General features: G+C 37.8%; 1 protein-coding gene across 1 annotated transcript in view; it reads left to right on the top strand.

The window, feature by feature from the left end:
* Positions 1 to 24,694, top strand: part of ELP1 (elongator acetyltransferase complex subunit 1) — a 1,639,125-nt gene that overhangs the window by 9,824 nt on the left and 1,604,607 nt on the right. Inside the window, exon 2 of the mRNA XM_044060975.1 lies at positions 7,210 to 7,381. Coding sequence (XP_043916910.1) covers positions 7,232 to 7,381 — 150 coding nt within the window. The 5' untranslated portion in view covers positions 7,210 to 7,231. The remainder of the gene's footprint in view (positions 1 to 7,209; positions 7,382 to 24,694) is intronic.

The following is a 24,694-nucleotide window of genomic DNA, read 5'->3' as shown; positions in this document are numbered from 1 at the left end:
CTAACACCAAGATGGTGTAGGAGTGTTTTGAATATGTATCTATGCTTTTAGATGTTTCTGTCCACATTGTGTGAATAGGGGCATGGAAAAGTTCTTGTTGTAGATTGATAATCATTGTCTATATATATCCTAGATCCAGCACAGTTATGTTGCCCTGGTAGGAGCCTATCACATTTTTGTAGCAGAGGCATTTTATGAGTCAGGACTCTTTTATTAGCATTCTCAATGAATGTTCCTTAAATAACTTAACTTTTGTATTCCAGTGTTTTCCAGAAATACAAAACTGCATTGTATCAGTCTCTTCAGATTTTTCTGCTATTTAGAGGCAGAAATAAAGGCTCCTTGTTTTGGTTCTGTACGAGTCCTCTCTTTTGCTTTCTATTGCAGTAGAGGATTTAAAGATGTTTAATTCTTAAATATATTACTTTATTATAGAGTAGTTCAACTTTCAGGATTGTTCAGAAACTGATTCATTAAAGAGAACTTTATCTGAAATGTAAATGTTGTGCTTGACAAATTTTAAAGTTTTTGCAAAGTGTCCTGCAGATTAGAACACAAGACATTTCATTCCTACCCGCTTTCTTCAGAAAAAAACAATGCCCAACACAAGGTGCTACAAATTTCAGACATTTTATAGAGATATCCTTTGTGGCAAGCGCTTTTTATTCCTGGTTGAAAGTATGTTTATGTTGTTTTCCTTATGTCTTATTTATTCTGTGAAAAGTGCATGATGCTAAATCAGACTTGGGTTATTTCTAATGCTTTTGTTAAGAAACTAGGCATGGTGACTCCCAAGATGGTTGCACATTGATAAATGACTTTAAATTCTCCCAGTGTAAAAAGAGAAACAGGACTGCCATCAAAAGTGTTTTTGGTTAAAATTCGGTTACTGACTAGTATGTGTACTGCCTGGATGCCAGCAATGAAGACATTTGGATTACCCGAAAGAAAATCACACAGAAAATGTAAAGAGCAAACACTGTCTGGGAAGGATACTGCAACTATTCACCAAAAAACAGTTCAAGCTTCAGCTTTAATTCAAGAGATGGCTTCCAGTAATTGAGAGATTTAGAGGGAACAAGTAGATCAACTGTTCTCAGAGGTGATTAAAATAAATGAAACACTGAGGAAATATATAAACTCAAATAACAAAAGGCTGGAAAAAATAAATGTTTACTAGATATTCAGATGAACTGATAAAACTGCAAAAATCAGAGGATGAAATGTAAAAAAGCAGGCTAGGTATGATGCTTCTCAAGAGGAGCTGTTTAAAAAAATAGTAGAATTAGAAGATGGAGTGTGCAGAGGAAACCAGAGATTTTCTCTTGTACCAGAGAAACTGAACACACAAATAAGGAAGACTACTAGGGTTGCACAGCAAGATTTGTTAATTGAAAGGGCACATTGAGTATATGCTCCAAACCTGTCCATGAGAAAGCAACCAATATTTTTTTATTATTAAAGATGCAATCATACCAGCTAAAAACATTTATCCTGATAAAACTGTGACAAAAAGGAAAAGTATTAACAATTGGAGACAGAATGTGGAAATTGATTATTCACTGTACACCAGGCAGGAGTGAAGCAAATTTATCCTAGCAGTCAAGGAATGTTGAGAGGTAGGTATGAGATTCAAGCTGCTATATCCAACTGTCTTCTGAGTATTTTTCCTGGAGGAGCATTTTTGTGATTCAGAACAAGCTAAGAAGGAAATAAACATATTAATTCAATAGAAAAGTAAGTCAGCAAGCAGAAGGTGACTCTGCTTTCTCACCCTTCTGACAGTAAAGTTCATAGAGAGACTTTGCCAGTGAAACTTTTTTTTCAGTGTTCCAAAGGAAAGTATGTGTGAGACAGAAAAAAGCACAGGAATTGCCTAGTAGAACCAGGAGTACCTTGGCCTTCAGCCAGAGTCTAGTGTTGGGAGATGGAGCTGATTATGAAGAAGTCTAGTAACACTGAAATTAGTGAATAAATGTGAGATTATAAAGCATCAATCACATTTGTAAAATATGGCTTTGCAAATAAAAGGGACTTTGAAAAGAACAGACTTTTGTTGACTTTAAAACTTGTGGATGGAGTGTAAATAAAGCATATACCCCATATTATGTGTTTTTAATTTTTAGAAAGACACTAAAATGGAAAAAAAGTAAGTAAAATAAATTTTGCTCTTAGTATTTGTATAAAACATTTCATGGCATAAACTGCATGTTGTATTGTAAAGCAGTTGTGTATAGTGTGCAGTCAGGGTTCTTTAAGTCTGTGTGTGCATGTGCGTGCTTGAGAGGTGTTAGTCTTATCAGTGACTGCTGTATATGTTAAAGGTAAACACTTTTTTGTAATTGTATGAAATATAGATTTTACATTATAAACAAGAAGAAAGGCTGAACAGAAGCATGTTAATTTAATACTATAATTAGTGCTACTGAGGCGGGGTGTAAAACTATTAATTGTATTATATGTAGAACTAAGCTGATAATTTACCTTGTTTTTTTACAAGGGTGGGTGTCAAGAGTAATATTCTCAGCTTAAGCTATGAACATTTTTTAGCAAATAGGCTTGGAAAATAATGAAAGGCATGAAAATGCTAATCATCTTGCATTTTAGCTTTTTTTCCTCCCCCATTACCCCATTCCTCTCCCATTACCTCATTAACAGTTTTTCTCAGTGTGAGTCAAGAAGTCTACAACTAAAGATAGTTAGCCAAGGGAACTCTCTACATTCTGTTCTGAGTGAAATTTACAAAGATTCCTTCAAGTATTTCCAAAGTTGTTAACTGTTTTTTTTTAAATTTCTGACTACTTTTATGTGGAGACAAGATATCTGCAGGAAAAGCAAACAATTTAAAGGTATAATGACAAGTAATTCAGTGAAAAATAATATTTGAAATTATGTGAAATGAATAAGAGATAGTAACCTCTCCAGCAGACTTAATACTTTAATGCATTTAATAGATCAGTGCATTTTATCTTAGAGCTAAAAGTTAATGTTTTCTGAAAGCATACAGGCTGTTTTTCACATCTGGCAGAGGAACAGAGATAAGAAAGGAGTACACTGATGGAAACACAGGTTGCAACATACGCTTTAGCATAGTAAACTTAATTTTAGATTAGGTTATGCCTGTGGGTGCAGCTGTCAATTTGGAGTAGTTGTATGTGGAGGGGTGTGTTTGCTCTAAGTTAATAAGGGATGGGGTGTTCTGAAAATATATTTAGTTTTGTGTTTGAGGGTTTTCATTAAAACAAAAAGTCTTGAAAATGTGACATAGGCTGATATGGAGATGAAAAGAAACAACTGTATAAAAGATGAGCCTGCTAAACAGTAGTGGCTACTTTTAATCAGAAATTGAAAATAGGCATTAAAAAACTAACATGGGTAATAAGTGGGATCAATAGCTTTTTATCATAATGGTCACTATCCGTAGTATATTAGAATATAAACTGGGCTCAAAGGAAAATAGGAGTAATAATACCGATTGCAATGGGGGATGCAGTAGTGATAGAGGAGAAAAGACAGTAATGGTAGATGTGTGGTAATAAGTAGGTATTGGAAAGAGAGGAGGAGAATTACGCTGGCATGTATTTATATTCCACCTAAAATTGCTATTATGGATCTTAAGAAAATTTTAGGACTAGTAATTAGCTTTCAGTGGGGAATATTACTCATAGGTGGAGAGTGGAACTTGATTTGTAACAGGATGTGTTAGGAGTACATAGAAAGGGAAATATAATAAAAGATTGTATATTTTTTAATACATTTATGAAAGTATATGGTATGGAAGATTTAAATTCAGTAGTAGGAGCTCCAGTAGAATTTACATATTATTCCCTATAACTGGGCTAGATTGGATAGAAATTGTTTCACAGGAACATATGCATTTAATTGAAAGCTTCAGCACACATCCAGTAACTGTTTCAGATCATGCAGGGTAAGTAAAAATGAGACACTGGTACTTTCCCTCCCACCTGTTAAAAAGACAGGAATTTAAGAAATGGGTAGTGGAAATTATTTGAGAGTTATTAGGGAAACTAGAAATCTTCAGAAGAAATAGCTAGTGAGTGGGATAAAGTGAAAATTGGTAGAGATTATGAGATAGTCTTCCAAAAAAACTAACCGTATGGACAGGGGATTGGAATTTAGGCTGGGCAGTGGATAAGGTGCATTCAGGGCCAAGAAGAATGAACAGCTCAGGCAGTGGATATGTTTTTATGGACGGATCTATAGTAACTATGGGGATGAAAGATATATGGACCTGTTGCGGTCGTAAATGCCAGACCTTCTCCAGGATAGCTGAAGTCGTTCTAGCAAAAGAGCATTCTCATCTGAGAGTCCTGGGATACTATCAGAACACGCAGCTGTGACACTGCAGTTTTGAGTAGAAAATAGCTTAATGGAAAGAGCAACGAGCGTAAATCTTGTACAGGTGTGAAGATGGGTAGCTAAGAGATGTGAAGATTGGCAGCTAAGAGAAAGTCCAACAAACTCTGAACAAGTCCAATTTTTCCATATTTTCTTGTTCTATCATACTTCACACACATATTGCATTGTAATCCCACATTGTTGGTTTTATTACTGTTCATCTCCATCTCCCAGATCCTGTCTCTGCTTCATTTCTGGCTTACTCTCAATTTCTTCTAGTCAGCTCTTGCGTTCCCTTCCTTCACTCCATTGTCTGCCATTGAAACATTGGAAAAAGTTTCACAGGTACAGTCTCCCTCTCTGGTCTTTATTATCAGAAGAACAAGGAGCAGGATCTTTCTGTTTCACAGCTCACTTTTTGTTGGACAAACTTTGGTATTTCCTGTTTAGCATATACTTCATCAAAAAATGATTTTGTCCCTCCAGGAGATTCAAACAGCAGGGTACAGCAGTTTGAATCTCATACCTGAGTCTCAATATTCCCTGAATACTGGAATAAATGTGCTTCTCTCCTACCTGGTGTACAATGAGTAATAATTCTCCCCAAACATTCTGCTGTCTCCCACTTTTAGTGCTTTGTCCTGCTGCCACAGTTTTGTCAAAATCAACTCCTGCTGGTAGTATTACATCTTTACTATTCAAAGTCTAGGTTGCTTTCTCATAGCCAGGTTTGGACCATACACACAATGTGCCCTTTCAACTAACAACTCCTGCTGTGGAATACCAGTCCAGTTGCTGATTTGTGCTTTCATAAAATTAATAGTCTTTTCCTTCTAGCTTCTCTCATATAGCTGAAAATCTCAGGTTTTTCCTACGTGCTCTGTTCTCTAATTCTCTTATTTTTTGAAACATTTCTTCCTGAGCAATCTCATATTCAGTCATTCTTTTCTTCATTTTGACCTCTGATTTTGCAGCTTCATCACCTCATCTGAGTATTTGTTTAAAGCTTCTTCCATTTTTCTAGCCTTTGGTTGTTTATGTTGATGTACTCCATCAGTGTTTTGTTTATTTTAGTCAGGCCTGTGTGCAGTTGTCTTATATCTTCCTGTAGGTTACTGATTTTCATGTCTGGAGGTTGTATTGCTTTTTGCTGAACAGCTGCAGAATTTTCCCCATTCAGTGTTTCTTCCTCACTTTTTGTAGCTTATTTTTTCCAGATCTTCTGTATTTCTTTTTTCCTGGCATCCAAGCTGTACACTTGCTAGCCATTTACTGAAATTTACACAAATAGAAGTCTATTGGCCTCCTCTGTTGAGTTTCTGTTTTCACACTGGGAGAGCTAAAATTAAGCTTGTAAGTTGGGCTAGCCTGTACGTTATTTTGGAACATCTTCAGTATACGATTAAAGTTGTAGGCAGGTTTAACTGTTGTTGTAGAGGTGTTGTTTATATAGTGATGTGCTCTGGATGCTAAAGTTTTTATATAGGTATGACTGTGAGAAATTTAGAAAAAACAGTCAAGAAGCACACACGTTATTAAAAGCAATGACTGTAACAACACCTTATTTAGACATTCGAGTAGTTGTAAAAAATATTTTAAAAATTTTTGCTGTGTTGGAACAGGCCATGTTAGATCTTAGAGGTGGGAAGTACGATAATTTGATTGAAAAGAAGGAGATGGAATGACAGATTAAGTTGTTAGCAGATCAATTTCCAGGGCTAAATGAGACTAAGTGATTGAAGGCTTGCTATCAAGTAAAGGGTTAAACTGGTATTTTTAATGTGTTAATTGAATTTTAAAGGTGATTGGTTAATTTTTGTATTTAAACACTGGTTTCTTGTCTGTATTTCTGATGAAGTCTGTCTTTTGATGAAAGAGATTATTAAATGTATTACGCTAAAAGTATTTTGGCAGCTTGTTCATTTTCTATGCGCTGAAGTGGTTAATTTCATCCTATAATTTGTTGTAGTTGTGACACTTTGGGTAATGTTAGGGCTAACATAAATTTCCTTATAGTCAAGATGTTAATGAGGATGCATGCAGCTGTTATAGCTGCCTGAATGACTGCCCTCCTAGATGGCTCTTGCCCGCTTGGTTATGGAGGACTCATTACCAAGAAGAAAAGAATGAACACAAACCTTCTAGATAAAAAAAATCAGACCCACTGAAAGGTCCCCCTAATGTCAGGATAGCATCATATCTGGATGTTCTCATATCCTTTCCATCATTTCCAGACAATGAAGGACCACTAGGACCCACTGATAGATAATGCTGATGACTGTGGTAGGGTACAACAAAACCACAGCTAAAAAAATAAGTATTTTGCCTGTTGTGACTTTAACCATCGGCTTCATTTTTTGTTTTTTATTAGTAGTACTACCTTTTGTGAGCAACTGTTGCCATTCAAAGTTTTTCTTGGTATTATGCTTTAGAGCAACAGTATTGCAGTTCTCACTGATGCTGTGTGATATATGTGTTACTCACTTTATGCTGGCTTTTTGCATTCCTGTCTGGGACCAGGCATTGCACAGGTATTAGAGGATCTTTGCCTTTCATATTTTGAATGTCAAAAATATGTTCAGAAGCCTTGAACGTCAGGATTTAAAACCTCTTTATCCTTTTTTTGGTCTACCCTGCTAACAAATTCAGCAAACATGCATACTTGTGTAAATAACATGTCAAGTGCTTACATGTTTATCTTGTTTGTTAAATGCTACTTTTGCTATGTTGTAAGTAGTGTCTTCTTTGCACAATTATGTTAAGGTAAGTGCAATACGCAACCTATGCCTGCCTTACTTTCTCTTTTTCAGCTTTTTTTCTCCTTTTTTCCATTTTTCTCTCTTTCTGTAGAAATTAGAGGACTTTTGCTGTAATGCGCAACTTGAATTTATTGAAAAGTGTGCAGTGCACCAAGGCAAAGGGATATGGTGATCCACAGTGCTTTACCATTCGAACGGACACTGGGACTGTGTTAGTTGGTTCAAATACTGGTCTTTATGAATTGGATCCCTGCACAGAACAGGTAATGGCAAGAGTTCTGTCTCCCTGATCCATATGTAAAGTTTTCTGTTTTTAATTTATTTTAACTGAATTTATTAAATCTAAAATGTTAAATGAATGTTGTTAAAATCATTTGGCATTTGGTGAAAATAATGGTTGGCCATTGAAAACCTTGCTGTTTTGTAAAAAAAAAAAAAAAAATGTGTGTGTGTGTCATCATCATCTTCTTTTGGCTGTTCCCGTTAGGGGTCGCCACAGCAGATCATGTGTTTCCATTTCTCCCTGTCCTCTGCATCATGCTCTTTCACACCAACCGCCTGCATGTCCTCTCTCACCATATCCATAAACCTCATCTTAGGCCTTCCTCTTTTCCTCTTACCTGGCAGCTCCATCCTTAGCATCCTTTTCCCAATATACCCAGCATCCCTCCTCAGCACATGTCCAAACCAACGCAATCTCGCCTCTCTTGCTTTGTCTCCAAACTGTTCAACCTGAGCTGACCCTCTAATATACTGATTTCTAATCCTGTCCATCCTAGTCAGACCCAGTGCAAATCTTAACATCTTTAACTCTGCCACATCCAGCTCTGACTCCTGCCTTTTTGACAATGCTACAGTCTCCAACCCATATAACATAACTGGTCTCGCTACCCTTTTGTAGACCTTCCCTTTCACTCTTATTGGTACCAGTCTGTCACAAATCACTCCTGACACTCTTCTCCACCCATTCCACCCTGCCTGTACTCTCTTCTTCACCTCTCTTCCACGCTCACCATTACTCTGAACTGTTGATCCCAAGTACTTAAACTCATCCACTTTTACCATCTCTACTCCCTGCATCCTCACCATTCCTCTACCCTCCCTCTCATTTACACACATATATTCTGTTTTAGCCCTGCTGACCTTCATTCCTCTCCTCTCTAAAGCATATCTCCTCCTCTCCAGGGTCTCCTCAACCTGGTCCCTACTCTCACTACATATCACAATGTCATCTGCAAACATCATAGTCCACGGGGCCTCCTGTCTAATCTCATCTGTCAACCTGTCCATCACCACTGCAAATAAGAAAGGGCTCAAAGCTGATCCTTGATGTAAACCCACCTCCACCTTAAACTTATCTGTCACTCCACCGCAGTCCTCACCAATGTCACACTACCCTTGTACATATCCTGTACCACTCTTACATACTTCTCTGCCACTCCCGACTTCCTCATACAATACCACAACTCCTCTCTAGGCACCCTGTCATATGCTTTCTCTAAGTCCACAAAGACACAATGCAACTCCTTCTGACCTCTGTATTTCTCCAACAACACTCTCAGTGCAAATATTGCATCTGTAGTGCTCTTTCCTGGCATGAAACCATACTGCTGATCACTAATCATCACCTCCCTTTTTAACCTAGCTTCCACTACTCTTTCCCATAACTTCAAGCTGTGACTGATCAGTTTTATCCCTCTGTAGTTACTACAGCGCTGCACATCACCCTTATTCTTAAAGATAGGTACCAAAACACATTTCTCCACTCCTCAGGCATCCTCTGACTTCCCAAAATTTCATTAAACAATCTGGTTAAAAATTCCACTGCCATTTCTACTAAGCACCTCCATGCTTCCACTGGTATGTCATCTGGGCCAGCAGCCTTTCCATTCTTCATCCTCTTCATAGCTGTCCTTACTTCCTCCTTGCTAATCTGCTTCACTTCCTGATTCACTATCCGCACATCATCCAACCTTCTCTCTCTCTCATTCTCTTCATTCATCAGCCCTTCAAAGTACTACACTCTCCTCACTTGTGAGTACGTTTCCCTCACTGTCCTTTATCACCCTTACCTGCTGCACGTCTTTCCCAACTCTGTCCCTCTGTCTAGCCATTCGGTACAGGTCCTTTTCTCCCTCTTTAGTGTCCAATCTCTCATACAACTCTCTATATGCCTTATCCTTAGCCTTCGCCACCTCTCTCTTTGCCATGCGCCTCATCTCCTTATACTCATGTATACTTTCTTCATCTCTTTGACAATACCACTTCTTCTTCACCAGCCTCTTCCTGTGTATACTCTCCTGTACTTCCTCATTCCACCACCATGTCTTCTTGTCCTCCTTCCTCTGTCCAGATGCCACTCCAAGCACCTTCCTAGCAGTCTCCCTTACTAGCTCTGCTGTAGTTACCCAGCTATTCGGTAACTCTTCATTGCCTCCCAGTGCCTGTCTTAACTCTTCCCTGAACCCCACCTCACAATCACCTTTTTTTAACTTCCACCATTTAATCCTTGGCACTGCTTTCACACTCCTCCGCTTCCTGATCACCAACATCATCCTGCAGACCACCATTCTATGCTGCTTAACTACACTTTCCCCAGTCACCACTTTACAGTCTCCAATCTCCTTCAGACTGGCCCTCCTACATAGGATATAATCCACCTGTGTGCATCTTCCTCCACTCTTGTACGTCACCCTATGCTCCTCCCTCTTCTTAAAATACGTATTCACCACAGCCATGTCCATCCTTTTTGCAAAATCCACAATCATCTGACCTTCTGCATTCCTCTCCTTAACACCATACCTACCCATCACTTCCTCATTCCCTTCACCAACATGCCCATTGAGGTCTGCTCCAATCACTAGTCTCTCACCCTTGGGTACACTCACCACCACTTCATCCAACTCGCTCCAAAATTTTTCTGTCTCATCCATCGCACACCCAACTTGTGGAGCATATGCACTAACAACATTCATCATTACACCATCAGTTTCAAGCTTCATAAACATCACTCTATCAGACACACCTCCAAAACACTCTTGGCATACTGTTCCGTTAGGATAACCCCTACCCCATTTCTTCTGCCATCCACACCATGATAGAACAATTTGAACCCGTCTGGCATACACTTGGCCTTACTTCCCTTCCATCTGGTCTCTTGCATGCACAATATTTCAACCTTCCTTCTCTCCATCATATCAGCTAGCTCTCTCCCAAAACCAGTCATACTGCCAACATTCAAAGTTCCTACCCTCAGTACTACACTTCTAACCTTCCTCCTCTCTTCCTGCCTTCGGGCATGCCTTCCCCCTCTTCTTCTTCTTCGGCTATATATATGTATATATATATATATATATATATATATATATATATATATATTCCCATAATAAAACTGAACATACATTTTAATAGAAGTAGTTACAGTTTCTTCTCCTTATTTTGCAATTTTTTTGCATATCTAGGTGAAAGAGAATGGGTATTTTTAGTAATGAGATGCAGAGAACAATTGAAATATTTGATTTTCTGCTGGCAAAATGTTTATTTACGTAGCTGTATATGGTAAGGCCCCATTGTAACTGGAGCTTTCCTGTCCATATACCAGGGTAAGTAATATAAATTTAAATGTAAATATATAATTATATAAATAAATATATAAAATGTGTTCTTGGGCAAACGGGTGGTGCAGGCTGAGTAAGTATATAATTTTGAATTCATATTCATTCATTTACTTTTTACACCCCCCTTTCTTCCTTCCTTCTCCTTTAGGAGCTTTTGCCCTGCATGGCTTGATTTTCTAAACTGTTTGAAAATATTTTTGTAAATGAATAATGGTAACTGTCTTTGGCAGCAAGTAATAGCATGTCTGTATGCTTTTTGAGAGGATATAGCTGTGTATATGTTTTCACCCAAGATGTAGCGTGGTAGCGCCACTCATTATTCCCTCCCCCTGCATCATGTTGCCCCAATTACAATTGGAGAGTAGCACCTGTTTGCTTATTTCCAAAAGGCAGGTGGTTTATCATTGCCTTTAAAAATTTACCTGTTAGCATCAACTAGCCCCTTGCACATAACAGTGTGCTTGTTCCCATATTTGCCAGATTAAGGTGTAGACCCTTCTGGTCCCTACCAGAGTGTGGTTCTGCTTTTGGTAGCCCCACACCCCTTATCCAGGATGTGAGAGAGATGCTGTTGTCCAATATGCATCATTGCTCAAATACCAAGTGTGCTACTTGAGCTTTGGTTACTGCTGGTATAACACTGAGTAAAACCCTTGTACCTTCAGGCTTCCTAGAGGTATATGCCCCTATTGGTCTTGGTGTAAGGAAATGTTTTAAGCTTTGCTGTCTAGTAGTGTGCTAATATTTTGTTTAATTATTTGAGTCTTTTTATGTTAAAATTTCTGTGTTACTTTATTTGTATGACTTGCTTTTACTAAATTAGCAATTGAAATATGTAGTATAGAATAACAGCAGGTCCATAAGGAGTAGTAACTGCAGTGTAACTTATTATTGAAGTTATTTTCAGTAATAACAGGCTGTAATATTAAAGACCCTCCTTGATGGATATATCTTCTTTACCTCCATAATTTAACACTTTTTTCTGTATGAAGCCCTTCATTTAGTGATGTTACATGTCCATAATGATGCAGGGTATTACACAATATACTGACTGGATAAGAGTGAGTCTATCTACAGACAACAGTTCTGTTTTTTGTCACTTGTGTTGTTCTGATTCCAATCTTCATGTTGGCAGTAAAATCCTGCATTTGCATTGTTTTTTTAAACAAGAAACATGTTTATTGAATTATCACTTAGGACATAGACAATCGTACATTTATATAAATGAAAACAAACCAGATTTTTAGTTACAAACATTATACACCACTTATAATCTATACAGTCATAGTCAAACATTAAATATCTCATTCAGTTCCCGCCTTCCCGTAAACCTCATTCCTCCTCCAAAACATTATTGTACACACATTGTTCCCAGAATTCCCATTTTTTCTATGTAATTTTCTCTTGCACTTTTCCAAAGATACTGCATCCACATCTTTTATCTCTATTACTATATTTACTGCTACTAATACACTTGGTTAAGCCTTTGATTTCCATTTTCTAGTAATTGCTTTTTCGCAGCCACCAGGATTAAACTCAGCGAGGCCTTATGTATAGGCAATTCTGAGCCTATATCACAGGTCAAAAAATCATTTCCTTAGTGATACCAGTTTGCTTACCCAGTATAGCTGACAGAGTAATCTGCAGACTTTTTTTAAAGTCTTATCAAAATGAAAGAGAAAAAACAAAAACCTAATAAATCCAAAAGGCGTACACAGAGTTGGAGTACCAAACAGCTTTAATCCTGGTACCTCTGCATTTTGCCTTCAAGGGATATCAACATATCACATTGTAAAGCTTAAATATACTAAACAATTAAACAACTGTGTTTCAAAATTTGTCTATACATCCCACTTTTAAAGTGACTAGAGCACATTATACATCCCTTAGTCATGAAAAACTACTACATTTTCCATAGAACTTCAGCAGCAGCAAAATTAAAATGAATTCTACAGCAACATTATCAAAAAGTTTCAACCAAGTTTACATAAAAAACTACAACACCCTCTCATAATGTGTGTATGTACTCGTATAAAAATATATACACACATATATACATATATGGACATATTGTCAGTAAAATTTCTTCAAAAATTTAACACCACCTCCTGATTTAATCCATGTGGGACCAAGGTTTCAAAATTATAAATGAAAGTAGTCTCCAGCTGATTTAGCTTATTAGCAAATAGAGTACCACTACCACAGTTACCAGATGGTTGGGCTAATGCACTAAAAAACAGGGAATCAAAATTTCCCGAATGGGCTTCAGTAAAATGTTCTGCAACTGCACTGAAGCCTATATGACCTTTTCTAATATTTCCCAAATGTTCCAAAATTCTAATCTTAACTTTTCTTTTGGTCTGACCTATATACCATCTAACCTCATTACACCCACAAACCAGAATGCATATGATTGGCAATTAAACCTTGCTTGAAAGACAAATCTGTGCCCATTGATCATAGTATTAGATACATTTCTGATGCTATGGCACACACTGGGTCTCCCACAAGGAAAATACCCAGGGTTGCCATCTTTTAACAAGGGCAAAGTGGGACATGGGGGTGTGGTCAACAGGATAGAGGTGTGGCCAACATGACACTGGCCACACCCCCACCACGGCATCACCAGAGTTGTTAAAGGAGATACAGTATTAGTTATGGATGCAACATTGTGACATTACAGCATACTGAAAACTCAAACCATTTAAATGAAGTGAACTATTACTGCAAACACACACTAATCAGTTGTAACAATAAATAAACTTTAAATGAATAAAAAACACACTACTCACTAAACCGACACTTGTTTATTTAAAAAGTAAAATTCATAAACCAACCATTGCTATTCAGAAAGAAAACTTAAAAAAATCTACATACCACATACAAGCCAAGTATAAAATTAAGACTTTTTATTGTCAATTAAAGCTAAAGCAAAGAACAAACACAAAACTACATACCCTAGTACTACATATGCACCCTAGCAAATTAATGCTAAACAAAGAAAAACACAAAATTACGAACTGCACCCTAGTACTTTATACTGCACACTAGTACAATAAATCCCTTTTTTTTTTAAAAGTGTATTTTGAATTTGATTTTATGGCTTGAAGAAGGGCCCGATTTGAAACAATATTTGAGTAAAAGTCGCAACATTTCATCCGGTAATTTACACTCATCATTAGTTCAGCTTTTAACAAGTCCACACTACATCGGTTTCGCACATCTGTCCATTTACCTTTCACCAATGAAAAAACTCTTTCTGCAAATGCGTTTGTGGGCAGTATAGATAAAACCCTAGCAATTACCGGATAGAGTGTAGTCAGTTCAGGTCCTTCTTTGAAAAGCTTCAGCCACTTCTCTCCTGGGGTCAAGCTTGTGTTATATAACTGTTCGAGAGAGGGCCTAATTGCCAAGTAGTCCCTAAAAAGGTAATCTTCATCTACATCCTGCAGACACAGGGCAGTGGTCACATTAAGCAAGTCACTGAAGGCAAAGGGCTCATTTAGAGATAATTTAGATAGTGTAAACAAGTAGTTGCTTTCAGTATAATCAAACCACTGCTCCAGGTATTTCACTGCTGTCTCCAAGAACACAATGAAGTCTCTTTTCAGTTTGTTAGCAGAAGTGCTGTCTAATGTGCTCATAAGTGCCCAAAGCTTCCCTCCAAAGAAAGCACCTTCAGCTCTTGCCTGCAGTTTTTGCTTCAGAGAGACCATTACACAAAAAGTTTCCATGGCAGTAAGTGCTGATTTTTCTAATGTACTTATATGTTCATTAAAATCAACAAGAACAGCACAGAGAAAGTGCAAATAGTACTGGTGCAGCGTAGGCAATTCATTCTCACCATGTTCATTAGCTGAAAAGTACTGCCATATCTGCCGGGGGGGTCTCCTCTTCTCCCTGAGAGAGGAAATAGGACTGGAACACTGGGAGATATTTCACTACTCTTTCAATGGCTGGGAGTAGTGACAGCCACCTTGTTGGCACATGTCTTAACAGACTCTCAAATTCCATGCCACAAAACTCAAAGAAGTCTTTCAAGTCTCTGGTCCTTGTGGCAGAACCGGAAAAGTGGCTGAAAAGTCTCATTACAAATGCTTCCACATCGTATGGTAGTTGTGCTGCAGCTTTTTTGGCTGCATTGTGAATGATATGGGCAACACAGTTAGCCTTCTGGAGTGATGGGCACTTTTGTTTTAATCTGGTATACACACCAGATTTCTTCCCATAGGTCACACTGGCATTATCAGCCCCATAAGCTGAAATATGGTTCCAGGGCAAGGAGTGCCTTTCCATAATGTTGGAAATTTGCTGTGAAATAGCCTGTGCCGATTCATCAGGGTCTTCATAGAAGTCCAAAAGGCCATTCACCACCCCTTCTTCTTTAGAAAAATACCTCACAACAAGGGGAAATAATTTTATGTTCCCCTTGTTGGAAGCATCTGATGAAATAGCAAATGAAGTACCTGGTTTTTGAAGGTCATGCAGGAGGCATTCCAATGAGTGTGGTCCCAAAACATTTTCGACTATGGCTTCAGCCTTGGTTCTGCCACAAGATAGTTTCTTTGCAGTGTCTGAGTCACTGTACAACTGGCTGGCCAACTTTACTGCACAGTCCAAGCTGTTGTACGAAATATTGTGCTTAACAGCATGGAAAACCTCAGAGGCTTCTGCTGCAATGATCCTAAGTTCTGGTCCCTCAAGGTTTGCGTTTCTTGCCCACTTTGTCATCAGGTGAGTGGATTTAGCTTGAAGAATGGCAGTCTTATGTTGTTCAGTTGCCTCATGTCGTGCGACATCATTTCTTCCACCGTGGGTCACTAGAAATTCTCTCTTGCAGTACCTGCAGAATGCTTTGACATCAGTGCATCTCTCGATCCAGTCAAATTCCGTTTTCCAAACGTCCTGCCACTTGCACATTCTCTTGCTGCTGGTTGACTGTGATGAAACTGCTGCTCTCTTCATGCTTGAATCTGTACTTACCTGATATGCAACATATTTACCAACACTGTTAGTAGGGTTCGGTAACATACTGCTGCACAGCACAAATGAACTGGCTTAATTGGCACACAAAAAACTGGCTCGAAAAACATTGGCACACGAAAGAACTGGCTTGAAAAACATTGGCACACAAAAGAACTGGCTCGAAAAATATTGGCATGCAAAAGAACTGGCTTGAAAAACATTGGCACATGAAAGAGCTGGCTCGAAAAACATTGGCATGTGAAAGAAATGGCTTGAAAAACATTGGCATGTGAAAGAACTGGCTTGAAAAACATTGGCATGCGAAAGAACTGGCTGGAAACACATTGGCATGTGAAAGAACTGGCTTGAAAAAACATTGGCACACAAAAGAACTGACTTGAAAAACATTGGCATGCGAAATAACCGAGGAATGGAGCAAAAAAGAGTTTACAAACAGTTTGAAAAAGGTCAAATAGTAAATGAGGTAATGTAGGGGGCATTTTGGCCATTGAAAACTAACATTAATACAGCTTGTAGAAAATGAAATGCATTATTTATACCACTGAACATACCCACCTCACCCCACTCCTCAAGACAAAAAAAGTTAACCACATTCACTGAACCAAAAAACAGTAAAATTAATGAGAATGCACAGTGGATACCATAGACCTAATTTAGCTTTTGACCACAGCAGTTAAGAAATGTATGGCACTAATTTACACAGCACAATGATCTATTAATGAACATGCCCAACAGCAGCACTGGTCGTAATCGGATTATAATGAAAACAGTAAATAAGTATGTTGAAGACATCACTAAAACACAAAATACAAACTTTGCTACTTATAGACGCAAACTACCCTGTAACAACGACATGGTTTAGCACAATCTCAAATACATTGCATTAACTTCTGAGCATCCATCCACAAAAAAAATAAACGGGAAAAAAGTCCATAAACATTTTAACTTTTAAAAATACTTCTTGCAAGAGAAGTAACATAAACTACAATGTACAGCAGACTCCATGGGCTCCTTTTACCTCAAAACATAGCAATTAATCCAGCACAGCAATGCAAAAACAGGCCCAAGTAAAAGCAACACATCCATATTCACATTACAAGCAAAGCAGTACATTTTAACCTTATTAAAAATGCATAATAAATTAAATGCACACATTTACAAGTATAAATGAAAACAATCTTGAAACAGCTTCGGCAAATTGGCAACATGTACCTACTAGAATAATAAATGAATTACATTAACTGTTAGCATTCCCCCTCAAAAGGTAGACTTGTACCACATAGACATGGACTTGCAGGAACAGGAAAAATTACCTAAACAGTATATCGTAACTTCCTGAAAACAGCATTAAAGTGCACACATTTCCATACAAAAAAGTGCAATCTATGCTCGAACATTTCCTATCTGCAAACAGACAATACCCAGAAAAAGCTACGACAATAGAAATGCGTCACACTAAATTTATATTTCACTGCCCCCCAACAGAAACAAACAACTTCTATACACAGTTCAGCCTTTTAAAAGTAATGCTTCCAAATCATACCCCCAATAATAATAATAACAATTACATATACATTCAGGTTTTATATCTTTAAAAACTACTACTCAAAATATCAAAATAACCACTGCACAGATTTAAATACTGCGTACTGCACCCACCATCTACCTCTAAACATTAAAAAAATTAAACCACAATATATTCCCATTTTAAACTAGTACTCAAAAGTCTCAAAATAACCACTGCACAGATTTAAATACTGCGTACTACATCCCCATTTACCTCTAAACATTAAAAACTTAAATAAAGCACACTATTCCCATTTTAAATAACTAAAGCCACAAAATGCAATTATCTACTTACCACTATCACAGTTATTGCTGGGCTAGGTTGCTTCCTTCCTGCTGGAATGGCTAGTTGGTTGTTCAAGCAGTGGCTGGGCTGGCTGGCTCCCTTGCTGGCTTCTTTCCTGGCTGGCTGGGCTGGCTGGCAGGCTCCCTTGCTGCTTCTTTCCTGGCTGGCTGGGCTGGCTAGCAGGCAGGCTCCCTTGCTGGCTTCTTTCTTTCTTTCCTTCTTGGCTGGCTGGCTTCAATCCTGGCTGGCTGGAGATAGAAATTAAATCAGATCTTTCGCAGCTGCTATAGAGCTTAGTGCTCTACAGCTGCGACCTTTATGGGGCTCTTCTGAACAAGTTCCCGCCCCCTCCAATCCCTGCAGCCAGTTACTATGTTGCATTACCATGCGGACCTAGCAGGGAATCCCTCTAACTGCAGGTCCGGGTGGTGACGTAGCCGCATTGCCGTGGAAAAACTGGAAGTATTTTCGGCTTTTCCACGGCAATTGATTTGAATTACGATCGCTGGCTTAAAGGGGAAAAACGGGACTTTTAAAGTCCCACGCTTGGTGACTGCGGGAAGCGGGATGAGAGGCCTCAACCCGTGAGTGTCCCGCTGACAACGGGATGGGTGGCAACCATAAAAATACCCTAATGAACTATTATGGGTCCGATTGGAAATTGGATAGTTCAACAATTTTTAGGTTTAAAAATCTAACAAAAGAAAAAGTCACATGTTGTGTAAATAAAGTGCTGAGTTTATCATCAGCTGTTATCATTGGCAATAACCATGTAACCATGTCTGAGTGTGTCTGAAAAGGGACTAAACCTAGTAACATTAAATATTTTATTTTCTGTCCCCTCCTATCTTGAAGTAAATTGAATTCTATGTCCAAACTTACTATTTTATTTATTTATTTATTTATTTTCTTACTATTTTATTTATTTATATTCTATTCTTATGCAGTTGTTCCCTACTTATCACATTATTCAACAGTTTTATTCTTTGCTTCATTAAGAATAGCTCTAGAATACCCTCTGGCCAATAATCTTGTCTCTACTTCAACCAGAGATTTCTCTTTAGAAGCCATCTCAGAAGTATTCATCCATACTCTTATAAATTCACCATAAGGCAAGGCAATGACTTAATGAGATGTTCAGGGTGCATGCTAGAAGCATGCAAAAAATTACTCACAGCAGTACTCTTCCTAAATGGAACATATTGAATAACTCCCATCTCATTCACAAAAAACTGGACATCCAAAAAAATTAATGGTACTGAAGCCTGTGTGACAACAAAACTGTAAACCATGACTGTTAGAATTCAAGTCCCCCACATATTTCTCAAACTCAGAGGTCCCTTGCATATGAATATCAAATTATGTATGTATCGCCTATATAACATCACCTTCTCCTTGTAATAAATATGGCTGTACACAAACCATTTTTCAAACTCCCCCATGTACAAAACAGCATAAGAGGGAGCAAAAGGAGCCACCATAGCAGTGTCCCTTATCTGCAAGTAATAGTCCTTGTTAAAAGTAGAATAGCCGTGTGTTAAACAAAATTATAGTAACTCCAAAATGTAAGCACTGCGGGGCACTTCACCCAGTATTGATGCCATGGCTTCAAGACCCTTACATATTGTAATATTCATATACAAAGAAGAAATATCCAAAGTGGCCCAAAAATATTCTTTCATCCACACCATATTCTGCATTAAAACACAAAGCTCTTGTGTGTTCTTTATGTGGGCTGGTACAAAACTCAAATGCATTTTAAGTAAAGAGTCCAGTAATACCCCCACATTTTCCAGGTAAGAACTGATACCAGCAACAATCGATTTCCGTGGTGGCCTGCTCACATTCTTGTGAATCTTTGGTATAGCATAAAAATATAGGTCTCGAGCATTGGCAACAAACAACTTCTTACAGACTGTGATGAAAGAAACCCCAGTCTTTCCCCCATTCTCTAATAGTTCACTTAGCTCAATTTTAAACCATGCAAGAGGGATGTAAGGGAGCTTAACATACATTCTGTTGTCACACAGAAGTTCCATTACCATGTTCTGGTAGCCAGCTTTAGCCATAATAACCCAGTTACCACCCTTGTCTGCTACCCTAAAAATATAATCTCCTGTCTGGCCACGAAGTTTGCAAAATTCATGCCATTCTTCTTTACTTAAATTAAATAGTTTATATATAAATTTACTAAATTCTTTTTCAATGTTATTCAACAACAATCAAACCGCAACAACACAAGACAGTTTGGGGGGGCAAAAGGTTGTTTTCCACATTAGGTAAACTAGGAATCTTAAGCTGACCATAATCAGTAACAAAAGCAGTGTTGCATTCAGTACTTTCTTCAGTGCTGCAATTAAGTACATTTAAACTTTCATCATAGTCATGTAGCAGTGAGTCATCAGAATTTTCAGATATGGATGAAACCTTTCTTTGCATGTTAAATAAAGTGTCTCTAGAAAAATACACTTTCAAATGAAGTTTGCAGCAGAATTTACTAGCGTCGATAAGTACATTAGCAAGAGAGGGACATTTAGTGGGAACAAACTTGGCTCCCTTTAACAACACACAAATAACTGTCAAAGTGATAAATTTGCTAAATTAACAATTTTTAAACAATCAACATTGCTACCTTGAATTTCATTGTCCATTATAAACAATTTGTGAAGATACATGTTGCAAATTTCCAAAAATTAACGTTTTCCTTTCTTTTTCTGTTTGCTGCCTGTATTCCCATTGCTGCTGCTGTGCTGAAAACCCTCTGATAAACCCGATTGGTTCTGCTGACCAGCTGATCCTGCATTAGGCAGCTTCTCGTCTTTTTTGACGAAGTTTCAGCTGAAGAATATGAAGAATCATGACTAGATGACAGAAAAAAACTGTTCTTTCTATTTTGTGACCTTCCCTTAACGAGGGAACCGGTGAAAGGAATACACAGAACCACTGGCAAAGTCATTTATGTCCCTTTCTAGTTTTTTCTTCTTTATGCCAGTCATTTCGGATTCCACTTTATTTAGTTTTTGTTTAATGTCACCAAATTTTGTGATAAAAGAGGGCTCAGAAATTTGTTGTTTTAGTGAGCTCTCTAGGCTGGTAATCTCTTGCTGAACTTGTTTTAAAGTACGCAAGTTCCTTTTCACTAGGATTTTTAACCAGCCCAAAGTACATTGTAAATATAACCTCATGCCATTCTAGCAATAAAACTTGTTCTGCCCTGTAAACCCTCCGGCTGGAAGTCCGTGTATACGTTGACCTCTGGGAGTTATATCTGAAGCCAAATATTTATCTAGCAGTTTAGTGTCATAAAAAAGATTAATTTCTTTTACCATCAGTCTCTCCAGCTGTTCAAACTTCACTGACTGATCATTATAACCTGCAGAGATCCATGGATCAGCTCCAGTCAACTGGGATTCTCTCTTCTTAAGTAGATTCACGAACAAGCTATTTGTTGCAGCTTCCATAGTAACACCAGTTACCAAAAGAACTGGTAACACTAACAGTGCCACACTATAAACACTTATCAAAACCAAAGAAAAAACACAAAAACTTAATAAATCCAAAAGGCGTACACAGATTTGGAGTACCAAACAGCTTTAATCCTGGTAACTTGGCATTTTGCCTTCAAGAGATCTCAACATATCACATTGTAAAGCTTAAATATACTAAACAATTAAACAATTGTGTTTCAAAATTTGTCTATACATCCCAGTTTTAAAGTGACCAGTGCACGTTATACATAAACACATCCCTTAGTCATGAAAAACTACTACATTTCCCATAGAACTTCAGCAGCAGCAGTAAAATTACAACAAAATTACAGTGAATACCTAGTCGGAACCCAGACTGTAAAAGTTGCCGACCACAAATCCAGCTCCAGACAAGTGACAAGTGGAGTACCTTAGGGTTCAGTCCTGGGACTGCTCTTGTTTGGCATCTACTTCTCTGAAGTACAGGCCAACACTAAGGGACTCTGGCTAACAAAGTTCACAGATGACTGCAAACTGGGAGCCATTATTGAATCCCCAAATGATGTGAATATTCTACAAAAGGGCCTTACAGAAACAGATGCTTGGTGCCAGAGCCATGGGCTCAAGCTTAATGCCAAGAAATGTATAGTTATCCTCTTTGGGAAAAAACATGTACCCACGAATTACCACATAGGTGGCAGTACACTAAACATTGAAAGTGGGATGGGAGACTTAGGGACACAGGTGGACAGTGGTCTCACCTTCGATAACCACAATGCCACAACAGTCGGGAAATCCTTGTATGTGGCACACCTCATCATTAAGTGCTTTTCATCCAGAAAAAAGGAAGTAATTGTCCCACTGTATGCATCCCTCATTAGACCCATTATAGAATACAGTGCCCCATTTGGTATGTACCTCACAAGACATCTGCAACAGCTGGAAAGGCCGCAGAAATAACTCACTAAAAGAATCACAGGTCTAAAGCAGATGCCCTATGCTGACCGTCTAAAAAAAACACCAGCTATACTCTGTGGCATATCGTCTACTCACAGGTGATCTCTGCTTAACATACAAGGCCATGTCAAACCCTGAGCTGTTGGACATGCTCCACTTAAAGAAATCCCAATCCCTCAGAGCCACATGCTCCAGGGATCTAAACCTTGTCATCACAATGAACAAAACATGCTGGAGGGATAGGTTCCTGACCCAGAGACTCCCTATACTCTGGAATAGACTGCCCATGCATGTCAAGCAGAGCGCCTCCTTGGCCCTCTTCAAAAGGAACCTTGACGATTGGATAGGAGATAGGAAATTCACCCCGGGGAGCACATCAGTCGCCCTGCTAGACAGGGGTCCAGGGAAGTAAATATTGTGGGAAGAAATATCCAGGGAATTGTTATGCCTAAGCTTGTATAGGCCCTAGGGCCAATAGCCTAGTACCAACCTATGAATTCTACAGCAACATCATCAAAAAAAATTCAACCAAGTTTACTTAAAAAATACAACACCACTCTCTCATAATGTGTGTATGTACTCCTATAAAAATATATATGCACACATATATACATATATGGACAAATTGTCAATGAAATTTCTTCAAAAATTTGACAACACTTCCTGATTTAATCCACGTGGGACCAAGGTTTGTATACAACCATATTTATTGCAAGGAAAAGGTGATGTTACATAGGCAATACATAAACAATTTGATTTTTATATGTAAGGACCTCTATCAGAGTCTGAGAAATTTGTGGGGGACTTGAATTCTAACAGTCATGGTTTACAGTTTTGTTGTCACACAGACTTCAGTACCATTAATTTTCTGGATGTTCAGTTTTATGTGAAATGAGATGGGAATTGTCCAATATGTCCCCTTTAGGAAGAGTACTGCTGTGAGTAATTTTCTGCATGCTTCCAGCACACACCCTGAACATCTCATTAAATCATTGCCTTATAGTGAATTTATAAGAGTATGGATGAATACTTCTGAGATGGGTTCTAAAGAGAAATCTCTGTAGAAGTAGAGAAGAGATTATCGGCCAGAACGTATTCAAGATCTAGTGTTAATGAAGCAAAGAATAAACAGTTGAATAATGTGATAAGTAGGGAACAATTGCATGAGAATAGTAAGTTTAGACATATAATTCAATTTACTTCAAGAGAGGAGGAGACCAAAAATAAAATATTTAATGTTACTAGGTTTAGTCCCTTTTCAGACACACTCAGACAGGCGGTTACAAAGTTATGGCGAATGATAACAGCTGATGATAAACTCAGCACTTTATTTACACAACATGTGACTTTTTCTTTTGGTAGATTTTTAAACCTAAAAGAATTGTTGAACTCCCCAATTTCCAATCAGACTCAGAATAGTTCATTAGGGTCTTTTCCTTGTGGGAGATGCAGTGTGTGCCATGTAATCAGAAATGTATATAATACTATGATCAATGGGCACATATTTGTCTGTCAAGCAAGGTTTGTCAATCGTGGTATTATATACATTCTGGGTTGTGGATGTGATGAGGTTAGATGGTATATAGGTCAGACCAAAAGAAAAGTTAAGATTAGAATTTTGGAACATTTGGGAAATATTAGAAGGGGTAATATAGGCTTCAGTCCAGTTGCAGAACAGTTTATTGAAGCCCATTCGGGAAATTTTGATTCCTTGTTTTTTAGTGTATTAGCCCAACCATCTGGTAACTGTGGTAGTTGTACTCTATTTGCTAGTAAGTTAAATCAGCTGGAGACTACTTTAATTTTTAATTTTAGAACCTTGGTCCCACGTGGATTAAAACAGGAGGTGGGTTAAATTTTTGAAGAAATTTCATTGACAATAAGTCTATATATGTATATATGTGTGTATATATTTTATATGAAAAACAAGTAATCTCCGTGGTATCCCCAAAGTCTCAAAACAATCCACTAAAGTGTAGTGGGTCCAAAAACAAAACAATGTAAGAAACTTCTCTGTGTGGAAGATTTTCAGTCCATATATTTCTAGTCAATCACTGTATATTAATCAGATCAGACAAAATCACTGTATATTAATCAGATCAGACAAAATCACTGTATATTAATCAGATCAGACAAAATCACTGTATATTAATTGGATCAGACAAATCACTGTATATTAATTAATAAAGGATTTTCGACTGGAAACAGACTGCCTGCCTTGCTTCGATTACTTTTGAATACTTAGTAATGCTCTACAATTATATATTTTCTATTATTACTTTTTGTTTTGTTTTGTTTTGACTTAAGACGAGTTTACGTTCGCTACTTCTACTACTATTGTCTGATCTGATTAATATACAGTGATTAACTAGAAATATATGGACTGAAAATCTTCCACACAGAGAAGTTTCTTACATTGTTTTATATATTTTATATGAGTACATACATACATATGAGTACATACATACATTATGAAAGGGTGATGTTGTATTTTAATGTAAACTTGGTTGAAAGTTTTTTGATGATGATGTTGCTGTAGAATTCATTGTAATTTTGTTGTAATTTTGCTGCTGCTGAAGTTCTATGGGAAATGTAGTAGTTTTTCATGATCATGACTAAGGGATGTGTTTATGTATAATGTGCACTGGTCACTTTAAAAGTGGGATGTATAAACAAATTTTGAAACACAGGTGTTTA

Source organism: Protopterus annectens, chromosome 2.part0, assembly GCF_019279795.1.
Source record: "Protopterus annectens isolate FY-2018-M chromosome 2.part0, PAN1.0, whole genome shotgun sequence".
NCBI classification, from domain to species: Eukaryota; Metazoa; Chordata; order Ceratodontiformes; family Protopteridae; genus Protopterus; species Protopterus annectens.
The sequence above is the reverse complement of the archived record's forward strand: the minus strand, read 5'-3'. Positions and strand labels throughout refer to the sequence as shown.